Source organism: Eurytemora carolleeae, unplaced genomic scaffold, assembly GCF_000591075.1.
Source record: "Eurytemora carolleeae unplaced genomic scaffold, Eaff_2.0 scaffold1513, whole genome shotgun sequence".
In the NCBI taxonomy this organism is placed as follows: Eukaryota; Metazoa; Arthropoda; class Copepoda; order Calanoida; family Temoridae; genus Eurytemora; species Eurytemora carolleeae.
This window is the reverse complement of record NW_019397403.1, coordinates 16,231-37,338: the sequence shown is the minus strand read 5'-3', so window position 1 is coordinate 37,338 and position 21,108 is coordinate 16,231. Positions and strand designations below refer to the sequence as shown.

Below are 21,108 nucleotides of genomic sequence, written 5' to 3'. Positions count from 1 at the left end.
CAAAGTAATGGCCATAAACTTTCATTATTCTTAATCTTTTTAAAATGCATGCGATTCTTCACTCAGGTTGGATGGGGGGGGGGGAGGGGGTAAAATGACTTTCTTTTTCTTGGAGGAATTTAACATTAATTTAAACTTTTCAGTTTTGAAAAATTATTATCTCTTCCAACACAGTAAGAAATAATAAGAGTACTGTTGTGAATTGTGCATTCCACTTTTAAATATCGCTTCAATCTCTGTATAATTAACTGCGTTAGGCTTTTAGAAAAAAAAACTAATTGCTATAAAGTTTCATTATTTTAAATCTTTAGAAAATGAAACCTTAGAAACATGTGTTATATGCTCATTAATCTTCAAAATCTCCCTCCGAACTTTTGAATCTAGGGGGATAGAAAGGAACCAAAATTCGTCTATAATAAACTTGTAATACCAAGCTCATGAACCATGGAAGAAGGGTGTTTTACTGATATGCAGAGTGTCCCATCATATTAGATTGTCAATGGATCTAAGTTACGATTTTCGGAACTAATCAAAAAATTTAAGAAGTTTGAATCATTTTGAAAATTTGAATAAGGCTAATATATAAGTGTTTATTTTGGCGTTAAAGATTAAAGATAATAAAATATGATATGGGACGCTCTGTATATACATAAATAATTAAGTTTATTAACCTGTATGATCAGCATATAGTCCTGAGTATGCTGAACCTGAGCCACTGACAACCTGCCATCAGGACTGAAAACGAACCGACCCACAGCTAGTAGTTCAGGTGCTCCACCAGCCTTTCCAGGTCCTGCCCCACCTTCACCCACCCTCACCCAGGATACGGTGTTCATCGTGGCGTGGTTGATTCTGCAGTTGAGGACCGCCCTCTCCCCCACAGAGACGGATATATTTGGTGAGTGGGCGGGGAGGAATGAAGGTGTAGAGGGGGTAGGCCTATGTTCAGGTAGGAGAATGTAATCAGCGTTGTAATCTAAAAACGGAGGATTTTGTCACGACTAAAAAGAAGGGAAAAAAATTCAAGACAAACTAAGTTTAAAGTTTTTAAAAATATGCTACCATTGCTAACAAGAGAAGCAAAAACAAATCTTTAATCTTGTTTAATAAACAGCTAACAGCTTAAATAAACTTTTGAATTGTTAATCCATTGAGAGAGCATAAATCCGTTTCTTTTGTTGTACGTCGCGTCGTACGGATTTAATAACTTATTTTTTATATTATTAATGAGAGAACGCGAAAATGTGAGGCAGCTGCATTAAACAGAATTAAGTTAAACACTTTATCGCTTCAAATTTTTATAATTGCTGTCGTGGACTTTGAGTTTGAGCATTTGAAATGAGCAACATCTTATTCATAAGTTTCGACCTTAAAGCTGGACTGTAAAGGAAAAATCAAAAGGGGGTATATGACGAAACCTGAGAATCTCAGGCGTTGAACGGTGCATATAAGATCATATTCAGCAAATACGAAACCAATCTGAAACGATTTTATCCCACAGGAGCCTTCAAGAATCTTAGGTTTGCTCCTATTATAATTTTTAATTTTTACTTTGCATTTTTAAAAGATATAATTGATAATATTATTTCATTTAGTCCGTATAGTTCGTATTACGTCACCATAACTTCAGCCAATGGCAGTGCAGTATCCGTCATGTGATAGTTTTATATTAATTTCTCGAGACAGGAACATCAGATAGATGTTTTTTATGTATCGTTCAACGCCTGAGATTCTCAGGTTTCATCCTCTACCCCCTTTCATTTTACAGTCCCTTTGATTTGTCATACAAATGTTACTTCTTTTCTTTATAGCTCTACATAAAGTAGGTTAAGTGAGCAGTATACTTGAAACTGTACAAAGTGTATGTAGCATCAGTAACTAACAATTCTCTAACCTCACCACCAGAAAAACGATATTAAGGGTTTAACTTTTTGACCTCTTAACTCTAGTTTTTATTTAAACCCAAGTGTGAGAACATTTATTTTCATGATTGTGAGAACTAGAAAACTGTGAAATGGGAAACCTATTGTGCAGTGTACACAGACCCATTCACTTAAAAAGGGATTTAAGGCTACAAGTAAAAGTAATAATGCTGTAACACCATCAAATACAGTTAAAGATTCCTATTCCACTCTTTTCTGGATCTCGCTTCAGGATGTGTAAAGACAAAAAACTTGTGTAGAAAAGATGTAAGATTTTAAAATAAAATAAAATAAGCTTGTTTTTTGACAAAAAATATTATAAAAGGATAATTTTATCTTCTGTTAGCAAAGAACTAGAGTAGGTCTATTGATAATAGATCAGTCAATGGGTATACATATATACATCAAAGGGAAGGCAACAAAAGATATAAAATGAAAAGAAGGATTATCAAATATTTATAAAGTAACAAAAGGTTGTAGCAAACCCTGGAAATGGTCTTTTATTATCAAATATAAATAAATAAAAAAAAAATTCAGAAAAAAATAAATATATCTACACATGAAAGGTAAAGGAAAAGTGAGTTTTTGCCACAAACTCAAATTTCCCAATCCCTTTGCAACCTTTGCAAACTGATATTGCAAACTTTTGATATATCAAACTTAGATTGTTTCATCTAACAGAGCTCAAAGGTCTATAACAATGGGTTGCAAAGAAATAGGGATTAGAAAATAAGAATTTGTGACTCAATTCTTTTGTGAATAAGTAAAGAGTAGTTAAACTGAGTAAGACTGGTTCAATTATATAAAGTAATAACATAAAGTAAGGGTATTGGGTGGAAACCAAAATTTATTAGATTTTACAGTGTGCAATTCTTCTTTGATACATTTTTCATTTACTTTTTATAAAATTCCATCTAAAATAGAATTTTTTAAATCAATTCAAATTGTGTTTAAAATTGCATATTAGAAATTTATTCCTTGCTTTGCTTTCCAAGGTTTAACTGAGGTTGCATATTATTTGCAGAAAAATTCATGCATGCAAGGAATTTTTTCAGATATCCCTTTTTTGGGGAAAAATAAAATGTTTGTCAAGGTATTCGTTTCTAGGTAATGAGTTCAGTTAGATATAGATAGTACGCCAATACAGAGCGTACCCTGAACTAACTTCAATTAACATTTTTTTTCATTTTTTATATTTTGAATTGATTGGTGTGAGATTATTCGTCTTTTGAACGAAAAACCCAAAATGTTTAGGACGAAGAAAGTTTGAAAAATTAATAAACTCATTTGAGAATATTTGTAATTTACCTGATCCACCAGTACACCCCAGGACTAGGCTAGATAATATCCATAAAATCATTTTTCTTTACGTTTTCTGAAAATATTTTTATTAAATTCTATCTGTTCTATTACGAAACCTGTTGTACTTACACAGTACACTGCACTGGTATAGTATAACATTCAAAGTTCTGTGCAATACTCACAGTACAGTACTGCAGTACACTTTATTTGTAAACAAAGTAAAGATATTTTCTTGTATATTCCTTGCTGAAATAAGCAATTCCTAATCTATCAATGGTAAAAGAATAAAAGAATGAGACTTCAGAGACGACTGTACGGAATTCACTCAGTCTTTTTACTTGCATTCATGGTACTATCCAGTTGTGTATGGGATCTTTACCATTAAAAGAAAATATTCAAGATTTAAAACCCTATAAAACCCCCAGTCCGTTATCCCTTGTGGATATGTAAAGTTATCCACTGTAAAACGATACCTTAGTTTCCTGGTGTTAGCTTGAAGATAAATCCAGGCTTACAGGATTAGGCTTACATGGTCGGAATGTAAATTCTGTATATACTTACTGTCAAAAGAAGAAATTTTCCCTCCTTACAATTTATTGTCCTACCTAATTTGTATTATCTTTCCTACCCCCGGTCCCAATCCCTTTTCGTTTAAAGAAAGGAACTGAGTTCATACCACAAACTCCGAATTTTAAACCTTTGAAATTTCAAACTATTGGATTTCTATTTCTATTTCTATTATATTGGATCAAAGTTTTCAATATCAACCCTCAGGTTACACATATCTAGGGAGTAGAACGTTTGAGTTTGGGGCAAAAACTCAGTTCCTTGCTATCTTTTTTTCCTCTCTTCCTAAAAATGCTAGTTTTGAATGATATACATATATTATCTGTTTTCAAAATTATAAACATTGATATCTAATTCATATTTGATTATACAAAGCCTTTTAGGGAAGAATTATTCATGTTACGCTTACAGGCCCCACCCCACTTTGTTTTCAGTTAGAGTACTGCAAATCAATGCATTACGCATAGAAAACTGGGTTTGGGTACCACTACCCCACTTTGTTTTCTGTCAGAGTACTGCAGATCAATGCATTACGCAGAGAAAACTGGGTTAGGGTACCACTACCCCACTTTGTTTTTTGTTAGAGTACTGCAGATCAATGCATTACGCAGATTCCTACTTAGGTAGGGTTCCTACTCAGGTAGGGTTCCTACTCAGGTAGGGTTCCNCTACCCCACTTTGTTTTCGGTTAGTCTACTGCAGATCAATGCATTACGCAGAGAAAACTGGGTTAGGGTACCACTACCCCACTTTGTTTTCGGTTAGAGTACTCCAGATCAATGCATTATGCAGAGAAAACTGGGTTAGGGTACCACTACCCCACTTTGTTTTCAGTTAGAGTACTGCAGATCAATACATTACGCAGAGAAAACTGGGTTAGGGTACCACTACCCCACTTTTCCTAACCTTGTCAAAACTTATGAATGATCACAAGATGAGCATATGTGTAGCATACACTGTGTTATGTTGGGTTGGATATAGTTACACACATTAATGAGACGGATGCCAAAATAAATATTCAAAATAACTTCTTATGATCTTATGTGTACATCCTCTTTACACCTTTCTACTCGCTCTTTCCAAATAGATTATCAAGTACAATAGATGGCAACGTAGAATCAGTACAGCTGTATTCTGACGTCACAAGTCTCAGCTCAGTCTTAGTGTCCGACAATTAATAATAGTGATGATTTTAAAATAAAGTGCTTATCTTACAGTTAAAAAAGTGCATTTTATGTATTCTTTATTTTCTATGTATAATCTTTTATTTAATCTTGGAAAGTTGAAAGCCATGTCAACTAATGTAGAAAATTTCGTTTTCCTTATTAAATTTGACAGTTGTGATGACGTGTATAATTGGTCCATTTCTCTGTTGCCATCTCTTGTACTTGATAATCTATTTGTACCTTTCTATTCGCTCTTTCAAACTTCTTCCTAATAGGATGTTGGGTCAAATTACTTCAACCCTGAACTTGTAATCTTGAAAGATACAAAGCTACAGAGTTTTATTTTATTAAATATCTTTAAACATATTCTTGTCATTTTTAGCCACATGTTTTTTTTTGCACGTAGGCTTATCAGTTTCATCCCCAAGAGACACCGATCATTTTTTCAGAGCAGGGTTGACCAAATCCGATTATTTTTTACATTGGCCTTTCATCATAGAGACCAAGGAACTATATACAGGAACGCCCCACTCAGATATACGTATATTATGTACTGTACACTGTGGGAGGAATGTAAACAAACGCAGTGCCCCCACAGAAGTTGAAGGGAAAGGACTAAAGCTTTGATGTGATATTACAGTCCAACCAAATAGATTCTAATACAATAGATGGCAACGTAGAATTTGTACACTCTCAGTACAGTTGTATTCTGTCGTCATAAGTGTCAATTCAGTTTTTGTGTCCGACAAAATTATCAATAATAGTGATAATTTTAGAATAAAGTGCTTTTCTTACGGTAAAATAAGTGCAATTTTATGTGTCCTTTAGTTTCTGTTTTTACACTTTTTTATTTAATCTTGGAAAACATGTCAACTAATGTGAGACAATTTCGTTTTGCTTGTTATATTTGACACTTGTGACGTTGTGTATAATTGGTTCATTTCTCTGTTGCCACCTATTGTACTTGATAAACTATTTGAGTCCAACAAAAACAAGTTAATATATCAAGTTAGAGCGAATACATATGATTTTTGGCTTTCTTGTCGATATGGAAAATACAATAGCAATATATTCTTATTCCACCCCTTGCCTTGGGGCCTTATCCCTCAAAAATGATGAGTTGCCCCTGAACTCTTCGTTTTGATCTCCTCCCCCTACAGTACACAGATTTGACGCATCAGATTTGGCGGTTCCTGCAGAGGAGTCTATATATTTCTTGATAGAGACCTTGGCAAGTTGGCATACTATTTTCATTATGATCGGGTAAAAAATAAGCCTCTGAGAGAAAAAAATGTGATTTTTTTTTAAACACCCTGCAGTATGTCAGATAGACTGGAAACACCGCACGTGAAACTACAACGAAGTGCACCCGTCAACATATTTTTAGTCATAAATTGTTTTCTATTTTAACATCTTTTGAAATCGCGTAACAGTAACAGATCAATCATATTTGAATGCTTAAAATGTATAGTAGAACAAAAAGTATTAAAACACAGCAAATACGATAAATCTTCATTAAACTGGTGAAAATGGGTTAAGACTAACTAACCACCAGAACCACTAATTTAGCGTGGAGGCTAAATTTTAATTCTCCATGAAAAGAGGACAATGTCTGATTTAATGAAAATCCCAAATAGTTCATGTCCAACTATACCATAGATTACTAACAATACAGATAGAACACTAGGTTTAGATGTCGTCTTTTTAACATTTAGGCGTTGAACTACGACAACGACAGAGCATGCGCGTAACTCATTTGGGCTTCTGCCTCAGGATTATTGTGAACGAAAAACCCGTAAATCTTGAAAAGACGACATTTGTGTTCTATCTGTATTGTTATTAATCTATGAACTACAAAGTAATCTACAACTACAAGCGAATAAAAATAATGATAACTCCGTCATCCTTGATCAGTCAAAGGTTTACAGGACAATGCCGTTGAGAAGTACACAACAAATGGAGGGTCACTTGAAATAACCTTCTCGAAATTTTTTTCAACAAGGTGGTTTAATCACTCCTGTATGCCGAGTCCATTAGCGTCTGATCCAATCAGGGTTCAGCTATATCACTGGTGTCTATTCTGAACCAATAGAAATAGTATGGCGGTAACATCTATCTTTCTATCTATCTCATTATCCAATCAGAGTTATGAATCCTTCAATCGGCGCTATCAGTAAATGGTAATATTAACTTCTACTGAAACTACAGTGAATATATTTGTGTTCACAGCTAAAAGTTTTTGGCAAACGTTTGCATGTTGAATTTCCCAGAAATCTGACTGGTTTTCATTTTTCCTTTGTGTTCTAAGGAAATTCTAGTAAAAAAAACTAAATGAGGAGAAAAAAGTTTTTAAATGCATACATTTGAATTTACGGTAATTTCTCTGAAAATAATCATGAGACTAAAATACTTTACACTTTTCCTTAATTCTTGAGAAAGAAAATTTTCTGTAAAATAGTTGCATGAAAAATAGTAATAAAAATGTTGTCCGTAGATTGAGAATTATAAAATCTTGCATGCTGCGGTGAAATCATTTTGCTTGGGAATGGTTTATTACAAACCTTTATATATTATACTTTAACCCTAAACAGGCTGGGGGGGGGGCGTTTGGCGCCTCCCTAGCTGTAGTTTTTTTGTCCTAGCATTTAATTTTTGACACTATCACCAACAAATTTTGTGAATTTAATGAATAGTAATATAAAGGATTTTTGTAAAAAATATGTTTGTTTTTAAAATTTTTTTAAAGGTACAACAGGGCGGGAAAAAGTCCAGTCTATAAAAAAAATCTAAAATAGCCCATAACTTTTATGTGACTAAAGCTACAGATCTAAAAACTATATATTTAAACCCTATACCTATTCGTTAAGGCCTTTTTCTAGGGGGGGGGGGCGCCCTCTTCCCTCCGCCCAGGCTATACATAGATTCATACCGCCCAGCCTTTTTAGGGTTAAAATGTCGTAATTAGCTAGCAAGGCTGGTGTTGCAAACAAAATTTGAGACAAAATTTATAAAAAAGGTAAAATGGTAATTATGAGATCTGTGAAAATTTATAAGCTTAGATTCTTAGATTTGATTTATTAGAATTTTCCGTGCTCTTTTCTTTATAATTTGATATTAAATATATAAAATGACCTTTTAGTTTTACTTTTTCTCTTCACATTATTTTCTCTTAAGTGCATTGTACACTGTACAAAACTGCACCATGAAAGGCAAAAAACAATTGCATTTGGAAGTATAAGGGACAAACTACCATTTGGGCAAAATGCATAGATTACAATTGCATTTCTATTTATTTTCTTACAGTCAACTGGGATTCATTGCAAACTAGACAGGGGGGAAAGTCAAAGGAATTGAGTCTTTGCCACAAACTCAGACTTTAAAATCCCTGTATCTTTGCAACCAGATGGTGTAAACCTTTGACAATTCACACATTCAACAGAATTCAGAGTTCGAAATATCTAAATATCTGAGGTCTAAGACATTAGATTGCAAAAATATATAGAGCTAGTGGTAACTTCTTTATATGACACTACTGGTACGACTTTGTGACGTCATAGCTCCTCTAGTTTTGATTATAAGTTTGAGAAAATCAAAGGAAATGAGTTTTTGCCACAAATTATGGTTTCTAACCCTTTCATCTTCGCAACCCAATGTCGTAGGCCTTAGATATTTCAAACTTCGAATTCTGTTAGATCAAGTAATCTAAGTTTGAAATATCAAAGGCTTATACATCATTAGGTTGCAAAGATATAGGGATGAGAAATTTTAAGTTTGTGGCAAATACTTAATTCCTTTTTGGTTAAATATTTGAAATTCAAAACGTTTTGTTGTCACTTGAGTTTGACGAGGATTATCTCTTAACCTTATTAAAACTATTTTTTTTGTTTTTCTATTTTATAATTACATATTATCGATTTTTCCACAGATTTTATAATTACATATAATCGATTTTTCCATAGACTTTATGAAAATGAGATATAAACAGTGTTATTTGCACATCACAGTGAAATTGCACACCTAATTTATCAACCTATATATTAACACCTTAACAATTTAGTTTTAATATGTCTTTAATTCGTATAATGGACACATCAGACAATGTTTAATATCTAGAATTTTCTATAATAATTAGACAATTATTAATATGTTTATAATTACAGTGATATCCAGAAAACAATGGAATAGACAGATGATATTATAGCGCCAATGCTTGAGCGTTTTGATGTTAATGATAAAAAAAATATTTTTACTAGTAACTTAGCAAAGCACAATTTAAGTGAAAAGGGTCTATTTACACTGTGCAATTGCTATGTCTAATGTTAATTGAACTATTTGAAGTCCTGACTTGAGTTTAAAAGTCGTCTTCCTATTTCCTATTATTGTCGTTATCACTGTAGAGTAAAATTAATATCTTAGACAATATATAATATGTCATGTCTATAATTAGTATAATTAACACCTTAGAGTAGACAATGTTTAATAATATGTCTGTAATTGGGAATGTTAAGGTTTTAATTTTTTTAAAGGATCGTTTCGTTATGAAAACGACGACAAAAAACGAAAACGAAACGATCGTTTCTGAAAACGATCGTTTTTTTAAAAAGTTAGTTTTTTTTAAAACGATCGTTTTGAAAAATGATTGTTTTATAAAACTCGGTGTTTCGTCAACGATCGTTAACGACGACCCTTTGTCAACGATCGTTAACGAAGAGAGGAGGAGATAGCTGAAACCGCCCTAAAGGGCATCGGTACTTATTATTGATTCATATAAGACGACATTCGATAAAGTTGCATATGTAATTTCTTTTTCAAAAACGATCGATTTTTTCAAAAACAACAGTTTTTATGAAGTTCGTCGTTTCGTTAACGATCGTTAACGACGGCCCTTCGTTAACGATCGTTAACATATTTATCAATGAAAAAAAATCAGAAACGATCGTACTTCCAAAAACTATCGTTTTTTTAAGCAATCGTATTAAAAACGATCGCTGAACGTACTTATAAAAACGATCGTTATTAGTTTTTTTTAAAGTTCAAAACGATTGGGTCATTTTTATAAACGATCGTTTTTTTCCGATAACGAAACGATCGTTTTTGAAAACGATCGTTTTCAGAAAAGATTAACAGCCCTATCGTTAACTAGTATAATTAACACCTAAGTATGGTTTAGTGCGCTAATGATAAGTTTGTGGTGGACTCCAGACAACTTCTACAACTTACATTAATTCTTTATGAAAAGAAACATTAAAGCAAAACTTTGCTTCCCAATCACAAAATGCAATGTTAACCAGGTCAAATTCCTTTTTTATTTTATTTAACAAAACTTTTCGAAAATATAGAAAATTTAATGCAAAATTTAATACCTTTTCACGTGTCTCAACTGTTTACAATATGATCGTAAAAAAGCATAATTTTGTTCAAAAAAGGTTCATCGTTTCTTAGCTGTTAAAATTAAGGTTTATAGTGGTAAAAATTTACTATTTCTGTAAGTAAAAATATACAATAGAAATGTAAGTATAAGCTGAAATGTCACAAAAATAAATATACAAAAAGACACACTACATTTTTAAAATACCAGTATTTTGTCATTATTATTGTTAAGACTTTTATTGAGACACCGTGTACTCACGCTGTATATCTTTAATTTTAGCTTCATTTTTTTGTGGGACCATATTTAATGAATAGCAAGAACCAGTTTAACTACGTTTGCGCAGATCAACTACTTCTCTGCGGTTCAACTACTTCTCGCCATTCATTAAATATGGTCCCTTGACAATTAAACATTACTTGATTCAGTCTGATAAAATTACTTATTTATATTCTAAACCTAAGTACCCCCTGGCACCAATATTATCTATTGTTTACTGCTTCCTCAATTAACTAATCAGCACTAATTAACTTTAATTCCTATCAAGTCTCTGTTAATTGTCTCTTAGTCTAATAAATGTCCAAACACAGGACCAACCAGGGGGGATTAAGACCAACTATCGGAATGCTCAATTTTCACTTAAAAGTACTGTCAGTGTTATTCTAAGTGACCTTCTATGCAAAGAGGTCAATGCCCAATTTATGCAACACTACCCTGTAAAACCTTTTTGTGTTCGTTGAGTAAAGAGATATGTGTGTGTAAACTTGTCGAAACCCGCTTGTATTCAGCTTCAATTTCGGTGTGCGCTGTGTACAGTCTGAACTCGAAGAACATTGCATTGACCTCTTTGCATAGAGGGTCATTTGGTATTGTGCTTACAGTCCCTTTAAAGAGGTCATTCAGCTAAAAATACTCGTTGCATTTCTTTTTGTAGACAGCTACAGCAAATTGTACAATCTTGTATGTTTAAACTATAGACTACAAAACGGAACAGTACGCCAAATTAATCATCTCCTTCTAAATAGATTTATGTGGTGGTATCGTGTAAATGTTTTAGTAAAACTATTCCCTTTAAAGGGACTGTATACGGAATTTCAAGTGACCCTTCATGCACAGATTGCAATGCTCGATTCTAAACTGTACCTTAAACCTTTTTCTGATAAAAAATGTTTCATTCTGATATGATTCGTTTATATTTCTACAGCAGAATTGCACAAGTTTCTTTTGTGTAGAAACTACAATTAAAAATAATTAGTTTTCAAAATTATAAAAATTAATATATAATTCATAACTTATCAGACTAAGCTTTTAGGAGTATCGGTGTGAATCGGACTATCTGTGCATGGGAGGGTCACTTGAAATTACGCTTATGCTTTAAATAAAACAATTCCCATTAAACAAATAAATGAAATATATTTAGAATTAATGATTTTCCCGGTAAAACCCCAAAAGGCAACACGTAATTATCTGGTATTTGCTGTGAAGAGGCAAAAACTTTTGAATGGTATTTAAATGAACTTTATTTATTTTCTCTGAGTGCACAGGTTTTCAAATAGCAGACACTGGTCCTAAATTAGTCGGTATTTCGGTGACTTGAATTTAAAAATAAAAAAATATTTATTTTTACCCGTGAAACATATTAGAGAATGGCTTGTCAATATTTACATTATTTAGTAGGGTCGGCTGCTTATATATTTATCATATCGTTCATAAAATCAATGTTCTTGTCTATATATACGCAGAAAAGACGGCGTACACAGTACAAATACCTTTAGAGTAAGACGTTGAAATGGAAGTATTATTTAAAGGGACTGCTCTACTTTTTAATCCACATTTCATACTTTTATTCTTACGTCACCTCAAAAATATTGTGTTTTTTTACAAAAGTGAATAATCAATTTCATAGTTATAGCTTAGACAAAATCTGAAGGAAAACATTTAAATAGCAGATTAGATTCCTTTCAGTATTTACTGCTCTTTCATATTTGAAAACTAAATATTTTCAGGCAATTTCCCATCAATATTGTTGGTTGTTTACATTATGATAAACTATGTACATTGTATTTATGTAAACAAACCCTTGACCTGTTTAATGTTTATGTAAACACTGATTAGATCTCTAATCCAGAGAAATATCGATAAATGCTTTTACATTGAAACCAGTATTAGGTGGCAATGTAAGTTTAATTACGTTTTTATAATTTAAGGATTACAAAGGGTGAGACTGTAAAAACGACCAGTAGCTCACAAAACATGACGATTCTGAGCTGCTTAGGATCCAGATCCGGATCCGTTGGATCCGCAAGATTTTGGCTTCCTGGATTCGGATCCAGATCCGGATCCAAGGGGCAAAATATCAACAAAAAACGACAAAAAATTTGAAAATTCTGCAATTAACCTTAATAATCTAAGTCTGTAAATGCGTCAAAACCTGTATTGTGATTAACTTATAACTACGTCTGTAACTGGCTTAACTACGCTTATTTATATCCGTGCTAATCTTGTAAATACGTATAATAAACTTAATCTGTAACATAGATATCAAAATACACATTAGTTGGAATAGACTCCTCTTTGATTACTATGAGAGAGTAATCAATCGTTCTTCTATTGAACAAACGAGTCGAGGAGATTGTGCCCATTGATTTGGCATTGATAGTTTACAAGCTAGTGTCCGGTTGACATTGATAGCTGACGAGATTGTGTCCGTTGGTTTGGCATTGATAGTTTACAAGCTAGTGTCCGTGTTGACATCGATAGCTGACGAGATTGTGTCCGTTGGATTGGCATTGTTTTATAGTTTACAAGCTAGTGTCCGTGCTAACATCGATAGCTGACGTTTTTGTGTCCGGGTTTTGACATTGATTGTAAAGTGAAACTGAGTTGTACCTGGAAAGATATGGGTTTGAGAAACCCTTATGGAGTAGGGCATTCACTGAATATATTTTCTATTTTCCATTCTTTAAATGTATGGATACAAGATTGTAAACATTTTTCGTTTTGTATAAATATTTCATTTTCAACTTTTAAATCTAGAGGTTTTTCCAGCTTCGCAGCGTAAAGAAAACTTTTGTAAAGAATTTGAATGCAATTTAAGCTTTTGTAAATTCGATTTAAACTATTTTATTGCAAACTATTATCTAAATTGAAATATATTTGAAATTTTCAAGACCACACTATAGGTTCTCGAATTTATAAAAAAAAAATTCTATTTGTATATTTTCAACTTTTTTTGACATATGTTTTAAAAGTTAGTGGGGTAACATCAAAAAGGTGTTATGACAATCAATCTTAGCTGTCTGAATCCTATATTACCCCTGACCCATTGTGTGTAGTCGCTAGTTACAAAGAAACACATTCTTTTTTCAATTATCTGAGGAGCAACTAGATGACACATAACAAGGTTTTTGTTTACATATTTTATTAATATAGGGTCAATTTATGTTTAGTCCATTTATGATCTAATAAATTTACTTTAGATTTTTACCAAACTTTTCCAGTCTAATAAACCTTGCTCCGTATAGAGGTATTATAAGACTCCGGAGTCCGGAGAAGAACCAAGCTCCGGAGCTGAACCCGTCTCAGTCCCGGCTCCGGGAACTCGGAGAATCTGTGGGCACGGATACTCTGAAAGGGAGAAAGAGAAAAACAAGAATTTTAAGGTTGCACCACACTATACTCACTCAATATCTGCAACATAAATATACCAATACCTGTACTTCAGATATCCACAGATAACATCGATAGAAGTAAAATGATCCACAGCTGAGGCGTATTTCATTAGCAATGGAACTTATTACTCGCAATAAACTTACATTTTTTAAATGCCTATATCTTTGCAACGTTACAATGAACTTTAAACTTTAGCATTTTAATCTGACAGATTTCAAAGTTTAGAATATCCACGGTATTTTTTTTAATATATAAGGATTAGATAATTCGAGATAATTCAGGTCTATTACAGTGAAGTAATATAAATGAACCGTAGTAGGAAAAATTTAAAATAGCATTGAGACCAGACTTTCCCTGTTTTTTTTTAATTGTTGTATCTTTTAAAAAAAAGGTTTGCTTTAAAGAACCATGCAAACTTTCCACTTTATTGTGAATAAATTTATCCAGATGCAGTCTAAAGACCATGTCAACTATATTGACCCCTGTTATATGTCTGCCTTTGTGGTTGGTGTACCGGGCGGGGCAGTACAAACTAAGACTGTAAAGGTTGGGTCAACTCAGAATCCAAATTTAAATGTACATGACTGTATGTATTGACCCCCTGCCGCATGTCTGCCATTACATATTAGTTGGTAGGTCGGTTGAGCTCAGATTCAAATGTACATGACTAGATTAACCCCAGCCGTAAGTCTGCCATTATGTAGTTGGTTGTTGTACCAAGGGGGCAGTACAAACTAGGACCGTTAAGGTCTGTTCAGCTCAGATTCCATGTACATGACGAGATGGACCCCTGCCGTATGTTTGCCATCATGTAGTTTGTGTACCGGAAAGGGAAGTGCAAACTAGGACCGTAAATTCGGTTCGGCTCACATTCAAATGTACATGAGTTCAGTGTGGAATGGAACCTGCATTTTTGCTTTTATTCCGATTGTTTCTGAAACCCTTGTTTATGGCTTATGATTTAAAATTAGTATTTTAAAAGCATTTGTCGCAAATAAACGCAAAATCTTTAATTGACAAAGCTTTGCAGTTTTATAATTAAATTAATAATACTAATTTTAGGGGCGTATACACGATTTAATCTAGGAACACTGCAACTTAATTAAAGGTTGTTGCAAGCTCTTATGCATAAAATCGATGAGAATTTTGCCAATTACTTACTAAAAACTTAAGCTAAAATCAAGTGTTTTACAAAAAAAAACATTTAAACCCAATTAATGTGCAGAGTTTGTTGTTTTCCAGTTTCACANACCTTTATTGTATAGTCTGGACACAACCTTTATTGTATAGTCTGGACACAACCTTTATTCTATAGTCTGGACACAACCTTTATTGTATAGTCTGGACACAACCTTAATTTTATAGTCTGGACACAACCTTTATTCTATAGTCTGGACATAACCTTTATTGTATAGTCTGGACACAACCTTTATTGTATAGTCTGGACACAACCTTTATTGTGTAGTCTGGACACGACCTTTATTCTATAGTCTGGACACAACCTTTATTGTATAGTCTGGACACAACCTTTATTGTATAGTCTGGACACAACCTAAATTTTATAGTCTGGACACAACCTTTATTTAAATTTAATTTCTAAACTTTCAAAGTTTGTCATTCCACGACAATGGAGCGGACATGAGACAACACACATAAATAGGTAGTTTTAGGTTTTATCTACTTCATTCTTATCTTTAAGAGACTGAGACATAGTTTCAATAAATCATCTATGTGCAGAGTAGTTTGTCTGATTCACAATAGTGCCACTACCCAGGATACTTTGACTGGGTATTGAGTCGATAATTAAAAAATCCACGATTGGCTTTTCAGAAAGGCTGAGGACACCAATTATCTTTCCATTTTTTTTTTAATTAATGTAATACATATTTTTCACTTAGATACATGGTGTCCCACGAAACATGTCAATAGCAAGACAAATAAAGGTCGTCTTAAATCTTTGAAATAAGTTGCGGCATTTATTCGTAATCCTAAAGTTTGTAAGTACAAAATGCCCCTATTCTTGGCATTTCCAAAATGTGGTCTGCCTTTTTTGTGCTTTCAATATTACCGGAGATATGAAGAATTTCGCTCAGATTTCGACAATTTTGGTTTTATTTAATAGCATTAAAATTTGAAAGAAATTCTTAATGTCTCTGGTAATATTGAAACCACAAAAAAGGCAGACCACTTTTTGGAAATGCCAGAATTAGGTGAATTTTGATGTTTTTGCTTCAAGAATCATACATGAAAGCAGGGTGACGACTAAATATCACAAATAAACTAAAAGTTAAAAGACGACTTTCAAGTCGTCTGGCTACGGTCATGTTTCGTGGGACACCCTGTAGTTTTCTTGTTTGAAAAATGATTATTTTATGTTACAGATCAGTGGATATGATTAATAGATCAATGGATATGATTAATGCAGAAGAAGTTTTCAATGTATTCAATCATAAAGCTATTGAGAAAATTACCCGACACTTGCGGTACGCTGTTTTTCTGAGGGAGACATTTGTCCAAAACTTGCGGCACACTGTTTTTCTGAAGGGTACATTTGTCCGAAACTTGCGGTATGTTGTTTTTCTGAAGGAGACATTTGTCTGAAACTTGCGGTACGGTGTTTTTCTGAAGGGGACATTTGTCCGACACTTGCGCTACGGTGTTTTTCTTTTCTGAAGGGGACATTTGTCGGAAACTTGCGGTACGCTGTTTTTTTGAAGAGGAAATTTGTCCGATACTTGTGGTACGCTGTTTTTCTGAAGGGGACATCTGTCCGACACTTGTGGTACGCTGTTTTTCTGAAGGGGACATTTTTCTGACACTTGTGGTACGCTGTTTTTCTGAAGGGGACATCTGTCCGAAACTTGCGGTACATGGTTTTTCTGAAGGGGACATTTGTCCGACATTTGCGGTACGCTGTTTTTCTGAGGGAGACATTTGTCCGAAACTTGCGGTACACTGTTTTTCTGAAGGAGACATTAGTCCTAAACTTGCGGTACGCTGTTTTTCTGAAGGGGAAATTTGTCCGAAACTTGCGGTACGCTGTTTTTCTGAAGGAGAAATTTGTCTGAAACTTGCGGTACGCTGTTTTTCTGAAGGTGAAATTAGTCCTAAACTTGCGGTACGCTGTTTTTCTGAAGGGGACATTGGTTTTCTCTTTAACTTTTCTTTCGTCGTATTCTGTTGTTTATAAGGAGTGACCGGCTATTTAAGGTAGTTGAACTGAGTATGCAGTGTTGTGGAAAACTTCTTTTGGATTCATTTGAGACATATTAAACTTTTTAAAGATCTGTAAATCCTGAGTTTGAGCGCAAATTCGACGTTCAAAACTCCTACTTTGGGGGTGGATACGTTTTCAGAATTAGTTTCTTTTTAATTATTAAATAACGACGACAAAAAATGCATACAAAACTCTCCAGTAAACTAATTAGTTGTTTCGGAACCGGTTGAGAAAATAAAAATTAATCTTATCATAGAAAAAAAGTAATCTTGTTCAATTATTAGTTTCTATTTTCTCATTATTCTAGTTCTTATTATTCACAAACATTTTCTGCAGATTTTCTTGAATTATTATTGAAAAGACGACGTTTGAAAAATTTTAAGAAATTTGCGAATAAATTCAAAGAAAATAAGAAATTCAATATAGTGATGAAAACGAAATAATTGATTCTAGCATTGATTTATTGGGAAATTTTTTAAGAGAAATATGTTCCCAACCTTCGAATTAGATTACTGTATGATTTTTACTTCATTTTTCGTCGTCTTTTTTTAGTAATTTAAAAAAACCGATTCTGAAAACGTTTCACCCCCAAAATAGGAGTTTTGAACGTCGAATTTGCGCTCAAACTCAGGATTTACAGATCTTTAAAAAGTTTAATATGTCTCAAATGAATCCGAATTAAGCTTTCCACAACACTGCATACTCAATTCAACAACCTTACATAGCCAGTCACTCCCTTTAAGACACGATAAATTGTTTTTAAATTTTAACTTTCCTTTTTATCCTTTCGCTCTCTATCTTTTACTTACATTTTTTCTTTTGTTAGTTCGTGGGTGCTATATTTGATTCATGCAAATTTGTCCTTTTAGTAAACTAAATTCAACCTATATGAAGCATAAAGTCTGACCGCGTCAACCTTGTTGCACCGTCACTAACCATTGAGCTAGATACAGTACAAACTGGGACCGGAAAGGTTGACCCGGCCTGGAAATTCAAATGTACTACGGCTGAACGTGGATTCTAGTTCTACACTAAATAATCATGAAAACAAGCCCCTGGAATTTTGAATTTACAATTTTTTGCTCCCTAACCCTGTTTTCTGAATTTGTAAAGACAAATATAAACAAACTTAGTTTGGTTAGGGTTAAACTTGATTATTTTCAACACAGAAACATTAACATCCTCTTTTTATAAAGAAAGAAAAGAAATGTAGATCTGTCCCAAGGATCAGAATGCCTCGGATGTAAAGCGCTTTACTTGAAGTTCAATGTTTACTTAAAATTATTCCATTATTTTGGTATTGCAAACAATGGTGTCCGATATCGACAAAAGCGTTAAATATTTCAGAAATCTGAAACCAATAATATAAAGGCATTAAACCTCTAAACTTTATAGAGTTGGAAAAACAAGCTTTCTTCTTCTTTTGTGAATTTTTCATATTTTACTGGGATTTTTCCAAATGAAACAACTAATATTTGGTTCTTCACTTGGCAAACAAAAAAAATATTTTTGACGTGTTTTAAATTTTAAGAGAGGCGTTTTTAAGATTAACAAATTAAAGAAGACATGTATAGAAATCAAAATGTATTGAACAAATTATTTTAAACCATTTTAAGGATCCCATTTTCTATACTGAACATTTCTATTCGTGTCATTTACTATAATTATCATTTTTATTGAGTAAAATTTTTGTGAATTCATATCAGTTTCTGATCAAAAATTATAATTTTATTATTTTTTGATATCATAAATCTGAAATACTTTTTGAAACAAAAGCGCTAATAATTTAATGGTTGGCATCAAAAAGCCCCCCTCCCCCCCTGGGCTGATCGGTAGATATGACGGAAAGTTGAGTGCTAAAGACTGATTAATGTTGTAAGCAAATATATCAATATCGTATACATATAGTCTAGACTCTAATCAACTATAAATATACATGAAATGTACACTTGTTGAAAACTTCGAAATTCTTATTATCAAGATTTGGTTTGGAGTTAGAATATAATTTCCTGGTAGGAAATTGCCATATTTCTCTCTCCCGCAGGATAAGAAAGATATTTTTTAGCCTTAACAGTTTCTGGTTTCATATCAAATATTTTAGGTAAACTGTGTTTGATGATATGTTTGGTGATTAAAGAATTAAAAACTCAAACAAAAACAGACATCTTTATATTGTTCCTAATCTAATATATCTACAGGGTTGCCCACAAAGGATGAGACTTCAGAGACGATTGGACGGAATTTGTACTGTCTGTTATCTTATATGTATGATAAGATAAGATAAAGTTTATTTCTGTGTACAGAACGAGTTTACAATTACAAATTGATGATTATATTAATAGTACAAGTATAAAGCAATTAGGTGGAAAATAGCTCTTGCCTGTTTTGATTATTTTTTCCACCTAGTGTTAATAATGATACCAAAACATTTCAATTAAATAGATTAAGATGATTCCCTCCATGCAACTTTTAATTTTTTTTCTTTATTTTTCCAATCATTTAAAAATAACAAGACACAGAAAACTTAATTTAACCTGGGAATCGTCCTATTGTATGGTTCCAGGTCGTATTTACAGTCTCATTCTTTTTGTGTAACTCTGTATATGGATGTGTATTTATATCTCCTTGAGATAAGTTTAGAACATGTTCTATTGTTTATTAAGATTTGTTATTGCTGTATGTATGTATATGTAAGGATGTATATATATATATTATTATTATATAGATGTGTCTGTTTGTTAGATTGTCTGTATCTAGACGTTAAAACGGCTGAACCGAACGGAATTACATATTTGTGCGACTTCAGATGACCCCAGTGGTGGGTGTTTTAGCCAGGATTAAAAACATCACACAATTAAAATATTTTTATTCTCGATAATTTCTAAAACGGCCGGGTAGCATTTAAAGGAAATTACGAAAAAAAGAAGGAGTTTAAACCTAATCACGATTTTTCCATCCTCCTATGGATTTTTTAAAATAACTCAAAAACAGCTTACTTTGGAACGCTAAAACTTCTTCACTTTTTCAACATCATAGTTGTGAACAAATTTTACCAAAAATGTTTTCTTTAAGGGATGTAATCCGTCGTCTTTGCATTAAGGACAGAGATCAGGGACAGAAGGGAATCGGTGTTAGGTATAGATCATGTAGTGACATACAGTACATCGGATAAATGAGAGTTGCGGCATCTGTGTACACAGATCTGGGGTATGTAAACAGTAGACAGTTTTTCTATACCATAGCATGAAAGATTTGTTGTATAAAACTGCAAATTAAGAAGTTATACGATCATCAGTAAACTTGAAAAATTATCCAATGGGCATAACAATACTTATCCGAAACATAAGAGCTTACACCAAGGTAAAATATGAATTTTGTTTAAATAATTTACAATTATAAAGTTTTTGAAAAATCAACATTTCTGCAACAGAGCTAGACTATCCCTCCACGGCTTGTGTCATTTGTGGAAGTATTTTTTGAAAGAAGGATGGAAAGCTAGATCAACCAACGCATATTTTGTTTTATAGACTGTAACATATTTTCCGAATTGGATTTGTCTTAAAGGAACATTTCATATTTTTTTCATATCAAGGGCGTATAGATGGGGTGTTCGGAGGGGGGGGGGGGTGATGACAGCCCACGGCCACTATATATCTCACCCCTGACTAACCAGAGTTAGAGGCATTCGGTTTCTTCAATTTGAAATCATTCTCGTTTTGGTTTATATTTTGACTATCTTTAAAGTTACGGATTTTTTTGTTAAATACTTTTTATTCAAAACATTTATGCCGGCAAAAAAGTATTTAAGAAAGAAGGCTGAAAAATTATGTTTAATAGGAGTGATCGAAAGTTCTAGCTTTCTGGAATATTGACAGAACCATTAAATTCACTTGA

General features: G+C 33.0%; 1 protein-coding gene across 1 annotated transcript in view; it reads right to left on the bottom strand.

The window, feature by feature from the left end:
- Positions 1–20,341, bottom strand: part of LOC111714105 (immunoglobulin superfamily DCC subclass member 3) — a 29,520-nt gene extending 9,179 nt beyond the window's left edge. Inside the window, exons 1-4 of the mRNA XM_023489143.1 lie at positions 20,331–20,341; positions 12,049–12,053; positions 3,231–3,299; positions 672–976 (exon numbers count right to left, since the gene is read on the bottom strand). Of these exons, the coding sequence (XP_023344911.1) occupies positions 672–976; positions 3,231–3,282 (357 nt within the window). The 5' untranslated portion in view covers positions 3,283–3,299; positions 12,049–12,053; positions 20,331–20,341. The remainder of the gene's footprint in view (positions 1–671; positions 977–3,230; positions 3,300–12,048; positions 12,054–20,330) is intronic.
- Between the last annotated feature and the right edge of the window lie 767 nt (positions 20,342–21,108).